General features: G+C 44.1%; 1 protein-coding gene across 1 annotated transcript; it reads right to left on the bottom strand.

Annotated features, from left to right (window-relative positions):
* Nucleotides 1-6,656, bottom strand: SRD5A3 (steroid 5 alpha-reductase 3). The gene is made up of 5 exons (XM_084856746.1): nt 6,428-6,656; nt 3,512-3,684; nt 2,307-2,501; nt 1,560-1,682; nt 1-854 (listed from the first exon to the last, which is right to left on the bottom strand). Exons 1-5 carry the CDS (start codon nt 6,619-6,621, stop codon nt 595-597), a joined length of 945 nt encoding a protein of 314 aa, XP_084712872.1. The 5' UTR covers nt 6,622-6,656; the 3' UTR covers nt 1-594.
* Nucleotides 6,657-21,009: the final 14,353 nt, after the last annotated feature.

Here is a 21,009-nt window from a genome sequence, read left to right on the forward strand (position 1 = left end):
CCCAGCATATGGCACTTTAACAGCACAGTCCTATGCATATTTACTGGAAGCCCCATTGGGTTTAGTGAGGCTTTTTTCTCAGGTAAGTGTGTACAGCAGGGGTGCAGAACCTCTGGCCTGCAGGGCACACACCGCTGCCCCTTGGGGTCCTTCCAGGGGGCGAGGCTTAGGCTCCAAGCCCCAACCCCTGGAGGAATTCCCTCGGTGGGCAGTCCCACTGCTAGCTCCGATCTCAGGTTGGAGACAGCGGCAGGGATGTGGGGTGGCCTGGGTCTCTTTCTCCATGCTGAGAGGAGGCACAGTTCAGTGCTCCTTCCAGGACAAAGAAAAAAAGGGGTGATGTCAGGGGTACGTGGCCGCTGTCTGCTGCTTTTGAGGCTGTCTGCTTTGACTTGGACACCAAACCCCAAACCATGATCTGCACCAATTCAATTTTATTTATTACATTTCTATACTGCCCAATAGCTTAAGCTCTCTGGGCAGTTCAAGGTAAATGTAAGTCAAATCCACCACCGATAACAACTATGACCCCTGCAGGCCTCCGATTTCCATTCCCTTCTTGATGAGATTCCCAAGCCATTTAAAATGAACAACCTAAAGAAGAAAGGGGATGTACGCTTTCCGACACTTTGGGTAGTGCTTAAAGTTGCTCAGGTAATAGTCATGGCACAAGACAGCAGATACAGCCTGGCTAAAGAAGACATAAGTCACAACCAGCCACCAGGTGAAATTGTTCAATCCAAACGTGATGGCCATTGAGATGTATATTAGGAATTCAGCCAAGTAATGCGGGCAGGACACCATTTCAAACCAGTCGCCAAAGGGAATGCTGTGGTCTAAGTTCACCACTTTTCCTGAAAACAAGAAGGAAACACAGTGGTTAGCCTTGTCTAGCTGAGCAGCAAGGCTGAAATGCCACTAGCTTAAACCAGCACCTGTGTGATTTGCAGATGTTAGAGCTTAGGAAAAGTTCAGATCACTGTCTTCCTACCAGTGGAGGCTGGTGGCTCTGATGTCAGTGGGGCAATGCATCCACTCCGGGTTTCAGTCAGAACTCTGACTGAAACTCAGAGCACATGCACTGGCCCAATGACATCGGAGCACCAGCCTCCACTGCTTGCTACTAACTATAACCTGTCACAACAACCCGGATTGAGCAGTAGGTTCCCTTTCAACTGCACCTGGCTCAGGGGCAGCTTGGCCAAAAGGAAGGGGAGCAATCCAAGAAGTCAAAGTGACCCAATTTCATTGTTTTACAGCTAGTCAACAGGGATCGCCACCTGATTCAGCATGGCCAGTTCTGTTCCTTGCTTTCTTCAACCACAAAGGAAGAACGCTTTTAACTAGGACCTCCTTCCCCACTTTACACATGAATCAGATACATCTGCTGTTGTCGTGTGTACTATGGGCCTAAACGTTTGAGGGATAGACCCTGGATGTGGCAAGTGCTGTAGTAATTTTTGACCTGGGAATGAACGAACACACACAGCGCGCGCGCACACACACACACACACATATATAGAGAGAGAGTGGATTATACAAGCAGAAAGATACCTTACCTGATTTATTTTTTCTAAGGTTAGCTAGAATCTCATGGCATCTGTGTTGATGAACAGAGGCCCAAACAAACATTAGGAGTCCTAGGACATGGTACCAGCAGACTGTGAGCTGGTAATCTTCTCCTGAATTATGTAGAAATAGGGTATATTTATTTATTTAGAACACTGTTCTACCACCCTTCATAAATTTCCAACATTAGGGTTGTATACAATAAAACATGAACATCATAATGTAATAAGAGGCAATAAAGCAGCAAGAGAAATATTATATACATTTAAAATTAAGGGTGTTTTAACCTGGCATCTAAGGGCTTACAAAAGAGGCGCCAGCTGCACCTCCTTAGGGAGGGGGTTCCAAATCTTGGGCACCACCACTGAAAAAGCCTTCTCCTTTGTAGTTACGTAGCACGCCTCTGATAAGGATCTGAATATATACATTCCTAGAAGGACCAGAATCTAATACCTACATTTCTTCAAGCAGTTATCTCAAGCATTTCATCCAATCATCTATCTCATCTTATGTCAGGTTCAAGATACAGAAAGTACCAAACAGAGGCCCAGTCTACTATACAGCTGTTATGTTATCCAGAGGTTCAACATCTCTAATCTAACAGATGCAAGATGAGTAGAGGCAAAGAATTAGGTGGCATCTGAGCTAGGAGGGCTGGCAAGTCAGCACTTACAGCAACGTCACACAGCAATGAACACAATCCTATGTATTGTAAAACTGCTCAAGTAGATGCTTACCTTCCCTGACATTGGCTGGCACTTGACATAACACCGTTAAGCCCACCAGAACATAGTAGCAGAGTCCAAAGCAATACTGTACAATATGGATTACAGTGTCGGAGAATATGCTGATGTGAAGACACTCTCTTAACCGTCTACAGCTGTTTAACCAGACAAAAAGGCACACCAGGAGAGCAGAAAGAGACTCACCACCTAGAAATCCAACAGATTGCTGTGTAAACAACTGCTCACTTCAACCAGACATGCCAAATTCAGTCACAGAGACATTATCTTTAGAAGGCAGATAAAACAGCAGGATTCAGACAAAGCTCATGCTTTCAAGGAACACTTACAGGCATTGCACTGAACAACATGTTAGCATACAGAAATCTAAGTCCTTAGAATATTGGTGGAACAAGTCTTGAATTAGGCCATTAGGCACTTTAGAAGTTGTTCCTTTACTGCACGTTTAGGTTTCATGAAAGATCTGGGTCATCTGATCAGGGCAGTAAATAGTCTGTATGAAAACAATTCCTTCCACCCCAATTGCAAGACATCAACCTGCTGCGAGATTATTCTAGGACAAAATTTACACATTCAGAAAGTCTTACAGCCCCTGTGGTACGGTACCAATTGATGATTCAAGTGCAAGATTGCACGTCTGAATGCTCTACGACAACAAGAGTTTGATGCTTGTGAGAAGCTGTGGGAAGGGTTCTACCCTAGCCATCTCCCTGACATGCAAAGAGTTTTCCCTTTACATGAAGAACATTCAAATGCAACCTGCGCCCCCCAATCTGCATACTCAAGTGGTACAGTCCCTGGACTACCTGTACCATGCATTTCCACCCCCTGAACACACATCTCAAAAAGTACATGCAGACAGGTACTACTATGCAACTGTGAATATCTGCTGCTCAAAAATTAAATGTGCTTGTCCACTGATTTCATGTTCAGGGGAAATAATTTAAGCTTTATTAGTGGGAAAAATGCTATCAATGAAGCAGATAGAGCCTCACCTGAATGCCATTCCACTAGTGTAGGCTTCCCCAACCTGGTGCCCTCCAAATGTGTTGGACTGCAACTCCCATAGCCATGTTAGCCGGGAATGATGTGGACTGCAATCCAACACATTTGGGGGGTACCAGACTGGGGAAGGCTGCACTAGAATCTAGTGGGAATATAGAGGTTGCACCCTCCCCGTTAGAAAGAGGAGCTCATACCATTCACAGAACTGTCCATGCGTCTGTCCTGGTTGTGCAGTGTTCCATCAAGAATGGCGAGCAAGTCCTGAAGCCAAATGGGAAAGGCCCACGATACAAGCAGGCTTCGGATAAGCAGCAGTAGCAGGAAGCCATTCCAGGCCACAGACACAACATAGAAGTGACAGAACCACCTGTAGAAGGAAGCATCATCAACTTACTATTTTATCTGCCAAAGGACCACCAAATTCTCCATATCCCAAGAGTCTACTAGCTTTCCCAGAGGGGCTTTGAAGATGACCTAAGGGTCCGAGCAGATAGATGCAGGAGTAGACGTGCCTTAAGAATACCCTGCCTGTGTTTTTAACTTGGGGTTTGTTACTTTTGATGAACGCAAATAGGCAAAGCCTAACTTGCCTGCAGATCTATGTGTTCTGTGCTGTACAGTGTGATCTGAGGCATATTTACTCTCTAGTTAATGTGTTGAGGTATCAGATGGAGGCTGCAATCTCTCTGCAACTATATATATGATGCCCTGGCTGATTATTATCTAAGGATTTGATTAAGAAAACATACACACACACACCAGGAAAAACTTCCTGACTGTTAGAGCAATATGACAATGGAACCCATTACCTGGGGAGGCGGTGGGCTCTCCCATGCTGGAGGCATTCAAGAGTCAGATGAGGCTGGACAGCCAGCTGTGACTTGGATTCCTGCATTGAGCAGGGGGTTGGACTCGATGGTCTTATAGGCCCCTTCCAACCCTACTATTCTATGATTCCTTCATTTGGCATGGCCTCTACACAATAAGAAATTTTACAATGCTATCTGGCACCATTCAAAGGCACTGAAAAGCCAAGAGTCTGGTTACTATCTCACGTGGCAGCTGTCAAATGTTTCTTTGCCATTGTTATTGCACTGCCTTGCTCATCTAATATGGAAGTCTACAATAGGAAGGCCCCACATGCACATATGGTGGGAGACTCAGGACAGACAAAAGGAAGTACTTTTCTACACAGCACCTAAACCATGGAATTTGCTACTACAAGATGTAGTAATGGCCACCAGTTTGGAGAGCTTTAAAAGGGGCTTAGACAAACTCATGGAGGACAAGGCTATCAATGGATATTAGTCCTGATGGCTATATGTATCTATCAGATACATGATAGATACATATAGGTGATCATAAGAGGGATGGTGCTATTGCGCTCAAATCCCGCTTCTGGTCTTCTCATAGGCATCTGATTTGCCATTGTGGGAAGAGAATGCAGGACTAGATCAGTCTTAGGTCTGATCCAGTATGATTCTTCTTATGCCTAGCACAGAACTCATGCCTTAATTTCAAAGTGAATGAGATTGTTTCAAGTCCATACAGTGAATGGAGCAACTGCTTCTAGAAGTTTAGTAACCTTAAACATGTTTAGATGTTTATCCAGTTCGCCTGCAATTCTGTGCAGGACTAGACATGAAATAATCATCCAATTTGTTCATTCTCTCCTAAACATATAATTAGGCTGCAATCCTACGCACACTTGCTCAAGAGCAAGTCCTTCTGAAACTAAAGAAACTTGCTTCCTAGTAAACACTCCTATAGGATCAGGCTGCCAGAAATAAGTTCCATTACTTTCAATTATTACGAAGCCATGAGCAAAACTGGCATTGCATTCCTACGCCAATATAGCTATGCTTAAAAACTACTGTTTGCCTAGTACAACCATGGTGTAGGAGGAGCAGTTTAAAGGCAGGACACATAAAACAAGAGATTTGCCCCATAGGTAGGGGTGTGTTGCTCTGTAGAGAACTTTGAGGATACTGCAGGCCTCTTTCCTGACCTTTCACAGCTTATACACATACACAAACAAGACCTACAACAAATTGTTGCAGCATGGAGTGCTTCTTCTCAAGGTGCTGGCTAGCCAGCCACACCCTGTTCCAGGATACTCCATTCCACCCCCACACTGCCAGCATTCCATGGCCACCAAACATACTCAGTCCTCATACTTCTGCAAATAGTTTCCCCAGGCCTGTTGATGCCTCCCTGTTGGGTATGGATGGTGCCACTTTGGCAATATAAGGACTAGCACTCAGATAATGAGTTTGCCACATATCTATATGTATCTAGAGGAGGGGTGGGCAACTTGTGCTCCTCCAGATGGTTTGGCCTCACCATTGGTTATGCTGGCTTGGGCTGATGAGAGTTGTAGGCCAAAACCATCTGGCCCCAAGTCACCTACCCCTCCTCTACAGAGAAAGTAATTGCCTGATCCTACATTTACCAAGAAGTTAGTCCCGCTGGAAATTGTGGCGACATGCATCTGATGAAGTGGACTCTAGTCCTCAAAAATAAATGTGTCAGTCATTAAGATGCTGCAAGGCTCATCGCTGTTTCTGCTAGAACAAAGGGACACAGCAATCCTTCTGGAAAACATGACAACACAGTTTCCAATTTGAAAGCCGGTCTTTCAAGAGGCCATACAGCCGGTTAAACCACCTCAGAGCGATGGAGCGCTCAAGGCGCGCTCTCACTCTGCTGTGTCTTGAACGTCTACCATCCTCACCCGGCCAAGTCTTGCACTGTTGACGATCTGCAGCAAGCTAATGACAAAGCTGTGGCGGTGGCTACATTTTGGCAGAGCAAAGTTTGATCTGGACACGAAATAAATAAATTACCCGGCCAAGCAATAAGAACCGTTTTAATCGCACACCGGGCGCAAATACGGGACGGAACGGCGCTCTACATCCCGCCCTAAGCAGCTGTTCGAGGGCTGGATGCGGCCCCTCGATGGTAAGAGGAGGGCACTCTGCACATGGCCAGAGGCAATGCAGTGACAGATGCGAACCCCTAGCGCCGCAAAGAGCGTCCGCGGCTGAGCCCTGGCGGGCAGCGCGACTCAGCCATCCGCGCGGAGAGGCTCTCGGGGCGCCGCCATTCACCTCTTGGGCACGTCGAACACCCGCAGCCAGGCAGGGCGCTGCCCGCGGCCGCTCTTGGTCTTCCCGTAGCGAAGCAGGTCCTGAAAGATCCCCGCGAGGCTGAGCGAGGCCGTCTCAGGGGGAGGCTTGAGCTGCAGGGCCAGCAGGGCGCCGAAGAAGCCGCCGGCCAGCGCCAGCCACGCCAGCGCCAGCATAGCGGCGACCCCGCGGGCGCCGACGCGGCGCGCCCGAGAAGCCCTCTCCCCTCGCGGGTTAAAAAGAAGGGGAAAGGACGGGCACCAATCAGCGATTGCCCCTCCGCCAGCCAATGGAAATGAACAATAGCAGCCGCGGGCTGGGCGTCGTCTCGGCGCCATTGGCCAATCACCTTAAAGTAAGACGTTTGGGCCCGCCTCTAAGCGTTACCTATTTGCGTGGTCCGGGAGGCTTCGATATGCTCGCCGAAGAAAGGCGAGCGCGCTGCCTCGCCCATAGAGATAAGTCAGGTAGAGGCTCAATAACTGTCTTCCGAAGAGTTCCCTAGCCGACTTCTCTGCAGATCCTTTTCTTCTTCGTCCCCTGGGCGGAAGCGAGAGCTCCCTGTAGGAAGCGACGGAGGCATTCAGATATTTGAACCAAGCTGTGTTTCCCCTCCTCCCCAAAATGAGAGGTATTAGCAAAACGGGAGTTCGCACTCTGACTTAGATCTTCTTTCGTGTAGGAAAAGTGTTGGGTTTTTTTTTTAAGTTTTAGCACGTTTAAAAAATTGCCCTCCGATGCCGTTAGAGCATCATCCCTATATTGCTAGGAGAAAGGCTGTGACTAAGAGAAAGTGTCTTACAACGGTCCTGCAGTGTAGTCCGCGCTGTTAATGTATTGCAGGTCAGAGATGGGGCTACGACCGGTCTGAATTTCCGACTAAAAATTCCCGCTACTAACGTAACTAGGGCGCAATCCTATGCGGGTTTAGTCAGGAAAAAAAGCCCTACAATGCCCAGTATCTTTCCAGCCAGCCACGTTGGTTGAGGCATGCTGGGAATTGTAGGACTTTTTTTCTGTGCATCCTTAAGCACTCCATTACCTGCAGAAGCCCTGTGCTCCATTAATTTGCACTTTTAAGGGTGCAATCCTATGCATGTTTAGACAGAAAAAAAGTCCTACAACTCCCAGGGAGCTGTAGCGCTTTTTTCTAGTTTAAACGTTTATTATTACTATTATTATTATCAGTTTATAACCCACCTATATACAAATACTCTAGCTGGCGTACAAAGTTTAAAACAATTTAACAAAAAATCCATCAATAAAAACAACACAGCATTAAAACAGTATACGAGAGTCAACAAAAAGGAACAAGAGTTCTAAAAAGAGAAGGCCTGCCAGAATAATAGAGGCTTTAATTAAACATTAAACATGCATAGGATTGCACCTCAGATGTTTAAAAACAAATCACATTTGTCACGTGTAACAAAATCTGAGGTAGATGAACTCTTGTCTTTGCTGCTACCGTTTGCTTGGGGCGGGACGCACTGCTACCTAATCAAAATCACACTGACATTCTCTATTTTTCCATTGTTTTCTATGGGCAGCCCTCCCACTCCGAGGAAGACAACAACGACAATAATAAAGCTTCTAAAGAGAACTCAGAGTCTGACAGTTATAAGTCTGCCCCAGCTCTCTTCCTGCTCCCTCTCTCTTAATTGACTGGGCTGTTCTCTTCTGCTTCTTGAGCAGTTTCTTCCAGCTGAGCTGCCTGGTTTGTTGGATATCTCCTAGACTACTGGACTTAGGCAAGGGCAGGAAGTGCGAGACTGTGATGATCAGTGAGCTTTAGAAAGGAAGGTTTGGATGTGTGTTGAAATAACAATAACAACAACTGGTAGTAGTAGAGGTATCTAATCATTTGAAAGCGCTCCAGAATTTCTTCCAGTTTAGGGGAGATTTTTTGTTGATGTCCTGGAGTGGAGAAATCAGGAGGACTACAGCCATGTCTCATTTATTTTTGAAAGAAGTGCTAGCGTGGGAATACCAGGACCTACGGCTTCATCACATGGAGCTTTTATTCTGCGATTGAGATTGCTCCTTCACAGAAGTTTGCGGGCTCTTTACATGACGCTGTGGCCCTCCTGTACTAAATGCCCTTTGTTCCGTTTTTAAATGGATTGCAGATAATGAAATATCAAATTACCCCGTTGTGTTCTGCTTCAGTTTCCTCTGTGAACAGAGGAAAAGCGGTAAGAAGAAGAGCGAGATCAATAAAAGATAATGGAAGACTCAGATATGGCGGGGGGGGGGGAGGGAGGAAGCGCATGTAAAGGGAGTCCGTGGTGATCCTGCATTTAAAACGGAAGCAGAAAGCCCCCTTTTTAAAAGCAGGATTTTAGGCTGGTGTAGAAATGCCCCTACTCATCCAGTCTGGTTACTTCCTGCAGAGCTGCTTATATGAAACATGCTGCTCCGTATAAAGGAAACAATATACCTCTTAGGGAGAGACATCAATTTAGCATAGAGGTTTGGTGTTCCTGAATTTTTGAACACAGGTTGCTGTCTTATTCACATCCATCCTTCTAGCCTATTCGGACTTTGCGGACTGTTAGGTATATAGGGTAAAGTAATGTTAATCCATGGGAAACAACAAGAGTCTTGTGGCACCTTTAAGAGTAACAAATTTATTATGGCATAAGCTTTCATAGACTGGGATCCACTTCATCAGATGAATGAAGAGTTATACGGAGTTGGAGATTGGGGGGCAGGGGTGGGGATTGTAAGCAGTGAGGTTAGAAGAAAATGAAGTGCAAAAAGTATAGGCAGCTTTATGTTAAGGCTTAAATGTATACAGTGATAGCAGTGACCGTTTTGTTGATGATAACACAAACGTCCGGGGACTGGTACATTAATTAACATCTGTAGTTCATCCATGAGAAAATCAGAGGGAAAGAGGGAATTTCTGAGCTCTGCTAGGCAAGCTGCACATGCCTAAATTCCATTTTCTATAGAATTATGAAAGGCCCTATTGCTCTGTCTTCCTTTCCATCTGGTTCATTTAAAAATGTCTCCATTGCTCTTAGAGTCAAAATAAGACTGCCTGGTTTTGTAATCTGTGAATGATATCCCGCATTGTTCCAGTTCATCTGACTGGGGATTGCCTCTGAAGAGTAAAGAGGTACTGTTTACTGTAGTGGTCATGTTCTAGGGCTTCTTTGGGGTTATTTATTTATTAATTTCTTTATTTTTGCTAATCACATCAGGTTGGATTCGGACTTGGCCATACTTAGAGGAGATCCATTGAAATCTATAGGTTCGTCAAGTCCTTTAGATTTCAGTGCACCCCAAAATACGCTTTGAACTACCCCATATCATATATATGTTCTCTGATCGTCAAGCCAATTTTTTGCTGTGGAACTTGAGCTCGTATAAAATAGTGTGGAAGACAGGCTCTGCCTTCCTCACTGTTCTTAAGTTATGTAAGAAGAAGTGTAGACAGGAATTGTATATGAGCAAAAGATTGGTATCTGGATTGGAGGGAAGATAATATTACGACCCCTTAAACTCCATCTTTAATTTTGGTAAAATTACAAGTCTTGTACCATTTATTCTTTCCAATACACATGTGTGATTTTTACAGGAGAAATAGAAAAAAATGTGTGCTGTTTCCAGATGGAGGGCTCCTAGCACTACCAATGAAAATGCATTGTGGAGCTATTCATTCCCCCCCCTCTTTAATGGATTTTCTGCAGTAAGAGAAAAGGTGGAAAAAGCAGTGGGAAAACACGAGAGGGCTACAAGTTGAAGACACTGTCATCTGGAGCTCCTTCAAAATTCCATGAATGAGGCAGGGTGATAGCACAATAAAAACCCTGTCTGGAAGCACCATTGATTAGGTGCCTTTAGTTTTAACATGCCTCAGACTCCAAGACGAAGGGATGGCAGAAAGCTTACTCTTAATTTGGATTTATAAACATTCACTGATATATATGCAGTTTTTAGAACCACCTCTTAATTAGGCTGAGAGTGAGTGGAAAGGGAAATTGTATCTTCAAAATCTGGACTACTTCAAATTTTGCCAGTTAGCAACCTGCACTTGAGGTTTTTGTTTTCTAACCCACCTTCTGGGAAGAAGGAGGGACGGGATTCAATATTCTGGTCCATCAATGTTCAATGAGCGGATCCAATGGTTCCCACAATATTTTAAATTAGCCTGTTTTCCTCTATCCCCAACAGTGAAGTACTAGTAATGAGTTACTATCTCATATGGTGCTCAAACTTCTGCAGTTCTGAATTGTTCTTGGGTGAAGGGGGTGCTAACATAAACCTTTCCCCAACCTGGTGCGCTTCAGATGTGTTGGCCTACAATGCTGGCTGGGGAAGATGGGAGTTGTAGTCCATACATCTATTGGGCACCGTGTTGGGAAGGAAGGCTGCAGCTTTTCATATACCTTTGTCCAATGTTTCATAACTAAAGACAATATAAATGTCACCTGACCACTTTGTTGTTGTTGTTGTTCAGTCGTGTCCGACTCTTCGTGACCCCATGGACCATAGCATGCCAGGCCTTCCTGTCCTGCGCTCTCTCCCGGAGTGTGCTCAAGTCCATATTCATTGCATCAGTGATGCTATCTAGCCATCTCATCCTCTGCCGTCCCCTTCTCCTTTTGCTTTCAGTCTTTCCCAGCATCAGGGTCTTTTCCAGCGAGTTTTCTCTTCGCATTAGGTGGCCAAAATATTTGAGCTTCAGCTTCAGTATCTGTCCTTCCAATGAGCAGTCAGGGTTGATTTCCTTTAGGATGGACTGATTGGACCTCCTTGCAGTCCAGGGCACTCGTAAGAGTCTTCTCCAGCACCACAGTTCGAAAGCATCAATTCTTCAGCGCTCAGCCTTCCTTACAGTCCAGCTCTCACAGCCATACATTACTACTGGGAAAACCATAGCTTTGATTAGACGGACCTTTGTTGGCAAGGTGATGTCTCTGCTTCTTACTATGCTGTCTAGGTTTGCCATAGCTTTCCTCCCAAGGAGCAAGCGTCTTTTAATTTCATGGCTACAGTCACCGTCTGCGGTGATCTTGGAGCCCAAGAAAGTAAAATCTGTCACTGCTTCCATTTCTTCCCCTTTTATATGCCAGGAAGTGATGGGGCCGGGTGCCATGATCTTAGTTTTTTTAATGTGGAGTTTCAAACCAGCTTTTGCACTCTCCTCTTTCACCCTCAACAAGAGGCTCTTGAGATCCTCTTTGCTTTCTGCCATTAGGGTGGTATCGTCTGCATATCGGAGGTTGTTGATAATTCTCCCAGCAATCTTAATTCCAACCTGTGATTCATCCAACCCGGCGTTTCTCATGATGTACTCTGCATATAAGTTAAATAAGCAGGGTGACAGTATGCAGCCTTGTCGTACTCCTTTCCCAATTTTGAACCACTTGGTTATTCCATGTCCGGTTCTTACTGTTGCTTCTTGACCCTCGTACAGGTTTCTCAGGAGACAGGTAAGGTGGTCTGGTACTCCCATCACTTTAAGAATTTAAACCTGACCACTAGGTGGCACCAAATCCCTGCCTTTGAGTTTATAAAAGCAGGTAATCTTCTGCAGCATTTGAGAAAAAGAATGTCCTCATATCTATATTCTGAAGTTGTTCAGTAGCACGGTTTCATGTTCTGTAGATTTAATCAGATGATCTGTACATGCAGTCCTTTAACAATGTGTTCAGTATTAAGCACCATGTTTACGAAATATTGTTTTAGAATCTTTACTAGAAACTTTCTAGCAGCACATTTTATCCTCTAAAATACCCTGGCTGGGATCCAAAGCCAGTAGGGTTTATTTTTTACTTCCCCCCCCCTGTAAACAGGAGACAGCACTGGTGACATTTGACAAATTGCTTTTGAAAATCTCAGTGTCAAATATGGTTTACCACGTGGAGGAGAGGGACTGCTGCAGTTCAAGAAATACAAGCCCAAAGCCCTCTTGGGCACACAGAAATCGTTCCCAGCCTGTATCTGCTGGCTCCATACACTTGATTCCAGAAGCTTCCCAAGCCATTTTGCTTCCTGAGGCAGAGCAACCGGTGACCGCGCCCCTGCCCTAGCTCAAGGGACAAGTACCCAAAGCCAGCCAGGTTATTTTGGCACGCGAGGCTGAAAATCCCGCAAGCACCTCTCCCCATATCTGACAGTAAAAATACAATAATAACAAATTAACTAACAACTTACTGCCCTGTCATGACACTCACTTTATGTAATGGTTCGGCCGCCCCTGGCTCTACCCATTGCTGGCATGTGGGCCCTGACAGAAAAAAAACTGTTCCGCACCCCTGCTTTGGTGGAAGAGGAAATCAAAGCCTAGCTGGTGAGATCTGCATGACTTGGATTTTCTTTCTTTTAATAGAGTCTAGGTTAGCAACTACTTTTTACTTCAGGCTGCCAAGCACGATCCTATGCATCCCAGTCTTAGGGTGTAATTACCAGCATTCCTAAGCCAGCCATGCTGGCTGCAGAAAGCTGGGAGTTATAGGACTTTTTTCTGTCTAAACATGCATAGGATTTTGCCCTTAATGAGTGATGAGGAACAGTGGGCCAAATTCATCCCAGTCCTCACAGTGGCCTTCTGGAAAGTCTAGGTGCTACACCTCCCTTTCCACATACGTGCAAGTGTGCATATCTTTCTTTTCTTTTGTTTTATTTTATTTCACAAATGTATTTACCGCTTCCCAACAGAACTTTCAAAGCAGTGAATGTAGTGTCAACATCAACCCTAAAATATAACAATAAAACAAAACAATAAAATAATCACTGATCAGCAATAAAGCAATAACTGTAAGTGGCTGAATCGCCCCTCAGGGAAAGCCTGCGTAAAGAGATGGTTGTTAAGGAGACATCTAAAAGTCAAAACTGCAGTCACCTATCTGATGTAAATGGGGGGGGGACGTTCTAGAAGGTGGGTGCTGCAATCCTAAACGCTCTATTACTAGCGCTCCTTAGGTGAACCTCAGGACCATGCAGCACCATCAAAAGGGCTCCTTCCGAGGATTGGAAACGTTGGGCAAGGACATAAGGGATGAGGTGATCCCTGAGGTAACCTGGTCCCAAGTTATTAGGACTTTAAATGTTAACAACAGAACTTTAAAGTTGGCCCAGTAGCTTACTGGCAGCCAGTGCAGTTCTTTCAGCAACATGCTGTCGAGACAGAGGCCTGTTAGCAGCCTTGCAGCTGCATTCTGCACCAGCTGCATCTCCCAGTCTACACCCATGTACACATCTCTGAAGACCCTGGTACATTTGCAAGTGTTTAAAGGTGAGTGTGTGCACACTTATGTGTCCACAGTTTAGGTATTTGCTATCCAAAATACCTTTTTACCTTGCATGTCAAGGAGGGAGCTGCCGTAAGAAGGAGAGATTCAGCAGTGCAACTCGCATTTAGCAGAGCCAGTGCAGAGCACATGCAATTTCGTACTGGAAGGTTGGTGCTCCATTTGGCTGTTATTTTGATGTCAAAATCCTGTATGTGGCAATATTGACAGGGTATTTGGCGACATTGTAGGCATTGGATGCTTTGATCCCTCCTATTTTAAAATCCTCTCTACAAAGGAGAAATCTCTGATAAAGGCAGCAGCTCTTACACAGAAGAGCAAAGCTTTTGGAAGTTATCATAGGCATTAATAGGATTCTGCTAATCTTTCTGTTAAATGCCAGGAGGCACCAAAAATGTCACTTAATTCTCAAGATGTTGCAGTTGCTAGTCTAACTGCATAACCCATTTAGGCTGCAATCCTACACCCACTTACCTGAGAGTAAGCCCCATTGAACTCATAGGAACTTACTTCTGAGTAGGCATGGATAGGATTTCTCTGGTAGCCTCTTTTTTGCATCTCACTCTACTTAATTTTAGCAACAGAAACTTGGATTATGGGCCTTTCCAAATCTTAAAAAAAAATTATTATTGGAACAAACACTGTGTCATTATGTACTTGTTGCATAGAATCTAGACAGATTCCATATAGGAAATCTTCCACTGCAGGAATATCTTATATTCTCATCACCAAACAGCAACATTTTGTTGCTGGGGGCTTATCAACAGGATCCCTTTTTCTTTGTTTCTTTCTCTGCACGGGTCCTCCAATAATTATAATATCTGGTCTACACAGGATATAAAGGGGAAGGAGAAGGTAACTTATTGCTAAGGAGGCAGCCTGCTTCAGTCTGATAACTGTGCCAGAAAGAAAGAAAGAAAGAAAGAAAGAAAGAAAGAAAGAAAGAAAGAAAGAAAGAAAGAAAGCAAGCAAGCAAGCATACTTTCTTTTCCTGTCCTTAAACAGCATTTTCCAGAGGTGTGAATGAACAGCATTTTCTATTTCATTTCATTTCACTGCATCTGATGAAGCGGTCAGTGTAAATTTGTTAGTTTTTAAGGTGTCACAAGATTCCTTGTTGGTTTTGCTGCAATAGACTGAGAGTTTTTCTACATGAGACAATTACTGTGTGCTCGTCCTTCCCTACTCACAGTTGTTACGGGTTCTTTAGATGCCATTGTGACCCTCCAGTTTGACTTCTGTTTTTAAAGAGCACTTTTGGTGAGTTTTTTAGAGCAGGGAAAATCTAGTCTTTGTGAATGCGAAAGAAAATGCTTTTCCCACCTGTATATTTGCACTATTCTGCTATAGCACAGTGTCACCAATAGGTTATGTAGCAGAAAAGCAGGCAAGGAAAACTCTTTGTGTAGTTCTTTGCAATTCTTTGGCAAAACCAAGAGTAGATATGGTAGATTAACAGCCTTGTGTAGAAAAACCCTAATATGTCTACCCCTCTGGAAATAATTAACTTTTTTGTTATCTAAAACTAAAGGCCAGGTTAGATGTGAAGTGTGGAAGACCTAGGATTGACTGCTCTGCCATCTTTTACCTTGGTTAAAAGCATCTGTGAGGGGCAGGATCAATTTGGATTAGAGCTGCGGTGCACAAGGCAGGGCTGGCCCTACCATTAGACAGCGTGAGGTGGCTGCCTCAGGCATCTGGTTTGGGGTGCCACGAAAGGGCTACAAATGGTTTATTTTTAACTCTATGTTTACTCCCAGGGAGAGGACGTTTTTGGATTTTCCGCCAAAATAACTTGGTCAGTTTTGGTTCTGTGCACCTTGATTTGTGGAAAGGGGAGGGGAGGTGACATTTGCTGTTCTGCCTTAGGCAGCAAACTGTCTTGGGCCAATCCTGGCTGTGGGAGGTTTATCAGTTACCCCCATGCTATTTCCTTCACTTAAATCCCCCCTCACAAAGCTGCAATTAGCCTAACGTGGCAATGTGTCTTCTTTTACAGAGGCCAATCCTCTATTTGAAGGGCTGCCAGACGAGTGTCCTGTATTTTGAAGCAGTCCTCTATTTGAAGTCTAGTCCAGTAGACTAGTATAAAGTCTAGTCCATAAATAGTGCAGTATATAATTCTAGTATATAAGTCTAGGATAAAGGTAAAGAACCATCAGAAGGCAGCGCTGGGCCTTGAAGTAGCCGATCAACAGCACCTGGACAGCAGACTGAGCAAGGCACACAGGTCACCTGGCCACAGTCTTCCACACCATGGTGAAATGGACTGTATTTCTATTTACATTGTATCCATTATTTCTAAATTTGCAGCTAGACGTATAAATCAGCATATGCAAGTCGGTGCTCTCTTTTGGCCCTTTTTTCGCAATTCACAAGTGGCTACCCTATATTAGCCACGGGGAGGCGAGGGAGACAAATACCTGTCTTTTTTCTCCTCCTCCACAGCGTATAGCAGCTTTGAAGGAGAGGTGATTCAGGTCAGGGGGAGAGTGCAGGGGGAAGGATTTAATCCCCTTGCACACTAACTTAAAATCTGTTCACACCTTACCTCATCCCTTGACTAGACGCTAGGTTTGGGGAGGGTGATCAAACTCACCAACATCACTCTCTCTCCCTCCTTCGTTCACTCAGTCAGTCTCACACACACTACCTCAGTGCTTCCAGTGGGAGGTGTGAAAGGAGCGGATACGTGCATATAGCTGTATGCATGTAGATGCTTCCACATGATTCAATGCCAAGTTGGTAATTTATTTTTAAATTTGTGTTTGGTTTTTAAGAACATGAGTGCCGGTTGAGGCTGATGGCTGCGATGTCAGTGGGGTAGTGAATCTCTTCTGGATTTCAGTCAGAAAACTAAAGGAGCTATCCAAGGTTGGATAGCTACTTTAGAGTTCTGGCTGGTTCTGGCTGAAACCTTCATTGTGCAGTGACAGCGTGCTTCAGATCCTGGGGATATAAACAGCAGAATCATGTCTCACTATCAGCTCTGATAGCTATCTGAGCAATCTTGATGGACTGACCACTCTGCTCAGTGGTCCGGTGGACTGACTCAGCATGGCCTCTCTCATGTTCTTAGGCCTTTGGATGTATGGGTGGAGTAAATGCTATTCAGCCACCTCCAGCCTCATGATCCCATGAACTTTTGTTCTTCCACTGCTTTCTCTGTTGCTGATCGGGAGATAGGAGGCTTGTATTCCAAGTAGTACTTCCCTTCCTGGCATGTGCTTAATATTTTCAACCTTTCTCTGCCAAGTGCTTGCTTAGGAGTTTATTTTTGTAGTAGCAGGGTGGATTTTTCTTCTTCTTTGGTTTTCTGCGTTTTTAAAAAAATGTCCATGTGTTTCCTCTCCATGTAATTGCTTCGTAAATATTTATTACAAATGTGTTTGGGGGCAATACTATGACCAATAAATATTTGCTAACATTTGCCCTCCTTCGCTAACCCTGATTGTATTAATTCCAGGCAACAGGAAATAAACCATCCATAGGGCGGTCACTAGCTTAGAGTGTTTTGGTGTGCAGAGCTGAAATATCAAGGTGATGTTCTTGATCAGTACACTTTGGGAAACACATTTCTCTCCCCCCACTCCCAAAGTCATGCAGCAAAATGATGGGAAAGTGACTGTTTAGTACGGACCCTCAAAGAAGCAGAGGGGAAAACAATGAAGGATAACTATGACATGAGTGTCATGCTTATGAGGTTTTGGAGATGTGTGTCTGGCATAGATTGAAACAGAATCCTGGACCAGGAGTAACTTGGTCTGATCAAGAAAGGCAAAGTTTTATGCTTTTATGCTATTAATAACCATTACAGTCATGTGAGCTAAGGAAATGGGTTGCTACAATTTCCAGTGTGTCCTTTTGAGCACATTCTTACAAAGAAAAAGTCAAAATGCTTCTGGAAAACAAAAATCACTGTGTGCAAGAGACATTTGGGAATGATCTGTTTCATACTTTGTAGTGATAGATATGCTCAGAGTGGAATGTTGTCCATGTTGTATATTCACAGCAAAAAGTTGATTTAGCAATTATGCAGATCCAAGTTCTGGCCAATTTTAATATTGGTGGGAACTTCCCTCGAGGACGGTGCTTAATGTAAACCACGGTTTAGCTTTACGAATTTCAAAATTAGAAAAAGAAAACATTCTGAAAGGCAGGGTTGGCTTGTGGCTGGACAGAATCCCTGGCAATAAATTACCTCTAGGCCATTTTGTTAGATGCTGCAAACAACTCCAACTAGTATCACAGCCAATTCTGCTGTGCGCAGCTGGGATATTAAAGTGTCCTCTAGGACAGTATTATTTCATCAGTCTGGATTCTGCTCAAATTCAAAACAAAGGTTATATTTATTTACGGTTGGTGGCATTGCACACAAATCCAGACAATACTGTATTTAATTAGTGTGTTATTTGGAGTAAGCAAAGGTGTGATAATCTGATATCTACATTCAAAATGATATTTTTGGCGCAGGGTGGGGGCAGAATCATGGATAGGCTCCAATACGGAACCACTTGTTGGGCTGGTAATTTTATGTATGTATGTATGTATGTATTACATTTCTACCACCCAATAGCTGAAGGTTTCTGGGCAGTTCACAACAGTTAAAACCATAGAATACAGCAACATGACAAAACACAATATAAAATTTTAAAAGTTTAAAACTACAGTATAAAACCAAAGTAAAAACCAGCAATGGCGTAAAGATCTAAAAATTCAATAACAGGTTCAAAACAATAAAAAACTGAAGGCCTAAAATGCCCAGGAGAATAAAAAGGTCTTTACCTGGTGCTGAAAAGACCACAAGGTACGTGTCAGTGAGCCTTTCTGGGGAGGGCAGACCACAATCAATGTGCCGCAACTTAAATGGCCCTCTCCTTAGTACCTCCTGCCTCGCTTCTTTCATAACTACCCCCCCCATCCTCTTAATTGCATATAGTAGGAGTGCTGCAGGTTTTGTAGAGAGCCAGAGAGTTGCAGTACAACATCTTTATATATTTCAACATGCAGAGCCCAGTTTTCTTTATACAATAAACTCAAAGCCACAACGGCTTCTTCCCTGCTCCTAGCCCCCTCTCCAACTTTTATGCCCACCCTTTTGGCCAACTTACTGCCACAGTGGAACAGATTCCATCAATACATGGTAAAACAAAATATGACACGATGGACCAGAGTGATAGCCAGCTGGTTAGAACCACCCTTGGCTTTCCTGCCCTCTCTTTCTCCTTCTTGTGTTGAGAGGGAAATATGAGTCTATAACAAGACGTGGCATAACATTTGATTTCCCGGCCATGTAATTGCTTCGTGAGGTTCACTCGCAGTGTGCAGATGAAACCATACTGCCCCATAACATGTCAATTTGTTCGGCAGTATGTACAATTAGAGTTGACAGCTATATGAAGTGAGGTGAGCCTGAAGACTTAATAGCGGTCTTGATTTATCCTCCGCTACCATCGGGGTCAATTGTGCATGCTGAGACGCCTTTTGATCTCACTCAGTAGTCATGTTTCTTCCTCTGAAGAGACAGATCCATTCGATAAACGCTTTGCTGAATTAAGCATATACTCACTGGCTTGGTCAGAGTACTTGCAAACATGCATATTGTTTGATGTGAGGACAGAATAATGAGTAGCTTGTTCCACTGCAAGCAGGGACAAGGGGCATCATACAGGAAAAATGAAGGGGGCAGTCTATCTCCAGTCTCCATGTTTTTATTAAGCAAAGGAATTTGTGCTTTTGGTACACCTACCAAAGAATTTACAACACAATCCTATGCACCTTTAGTCTGAAGGACGCCCCACAGCATTCAATGGAACTTGCTCCTAAGTAGTGTACATCGGATCACAGCCTTTGTTACTTCCCCTCAGCAACTACTCGTGGCTGCAACTCCGAGCCAAGACAAGTATTATGTATTGTTCTAACAGTGTCTGTGAAGTGCTGCAGGGAATTTCATATGTCTAGATATGCCTAGAACAGTATAGAATGGGTTATTTTCTGGGAGTCTTGTAATGATTTTTGACATAATGCCGCAGCAACATAGGTTGCACTGGAGGTTTTCCAGGATACCATCTCATCAATAAATATACTTCCCCATGCTTCTCCCAGCATAGTGGTTGTCTGCTTTGGTGGTACCATAAAGAAAACAATTAGTGGGACAAGGGAATAGATAAACAATAAATAAATAGGGATTATGAGGCAAACGTTCAGCTGGTATAAACAGAGGGAGAACTGATCTCCACTGTTTGAGTTAGTTTTAAGGGCTTGTATGATTTCTGCACCTGACTCCAACTTTTATAATTCCTGCCAAATTATACACAACTCTTCTGTGTACACTTGAATAGATACCTTTGCAAAACAAACAAACAAAAAACTCCCATGCTGGCTTTGTCGATATGGTTTTTAGTTTCATATTGGAGGTAGTTTTGTTTTCTCTTAGCAAGCTACTAAATTAGTTATTGTTTATAAAAATTGTTTCAAGAGAGGTCAGAACTCTTGATGTGCAAAACTTGCATAGTATGCAAAACTTACATAGAAGTGGGCCATCTATAGTTGACACCTTGCAACTTAGATGTGGACCATTTAGGCTACAAGCCTGTACCCCTTTACCTGAGAGTAAGCCCCACGGAACTCAATAGTGCTTACTGCTAAATAGACATGTATAGGATTGTGCTGTAAATCTCCCAGGGCAGCAGAAGAAAAAGTGTAGCCGTGGCTTGTCTCACCTGTACCCTTCTGTCACCTATTCTGGTGAGGAAGCGGGGATGGACAACAGGACTGGGGAGGAAACAGATGGGAGTAGCTGCCTTCAGACATTCAAAGTGCCATGTCCACATTGCAAGATGGCAACTGTAGTGCTACAGTCAAAAACAAACCTGGTGAGCAGGTTAAAAAGAGGCATGTCTATCTCTTGTGCCAGGCAGAATATAAAGCAGAAGCAGATGGAAAGGGAAAATGCTAAATCAGATCAATTTGGCATACACAGTGATGGATTCATTCAAACATCAGTTTTCACACATGTTTGCCCCCTTTCGGTGCAATTTGAACTCTGCAGACACAACCTCCTGTGGCAAAATTCCTCTGTGTGTTTCCTAATTTATTGATCACCTTCTATTCCACCCTTTTTTCAGGGAGGTCAAGGAAGCATAAGGTGGCAGTGTCGGTGGGAATCAGAGGGCAGTTAGCACCCTGCCCCTGTCATCCCCCCCACTGAAAACATCTTAAAATAGAAGATGTGAGTCCATGCCACATCAACTTCTTCTATCCAGGAGGGAACTCCTGTTCTGGTAGCATTAGCATCATTCT

Source organism: Heloderma suspectum, chromosome 5 (assembly GCF_057233095.1).
Source record: "Heloderma suspectum isolate Gila_16-S chromosome 5, 16-S_ref, whole genome shotgun sequence".
In the NCBI taxonomy this organism is placed as follows: domain Eukaryota; kingdom Metazoa; phylum Chordata; class Lepidosauria; order Squamata; family Helodermatidae; genus Heloderma; species Heloderma suspectum.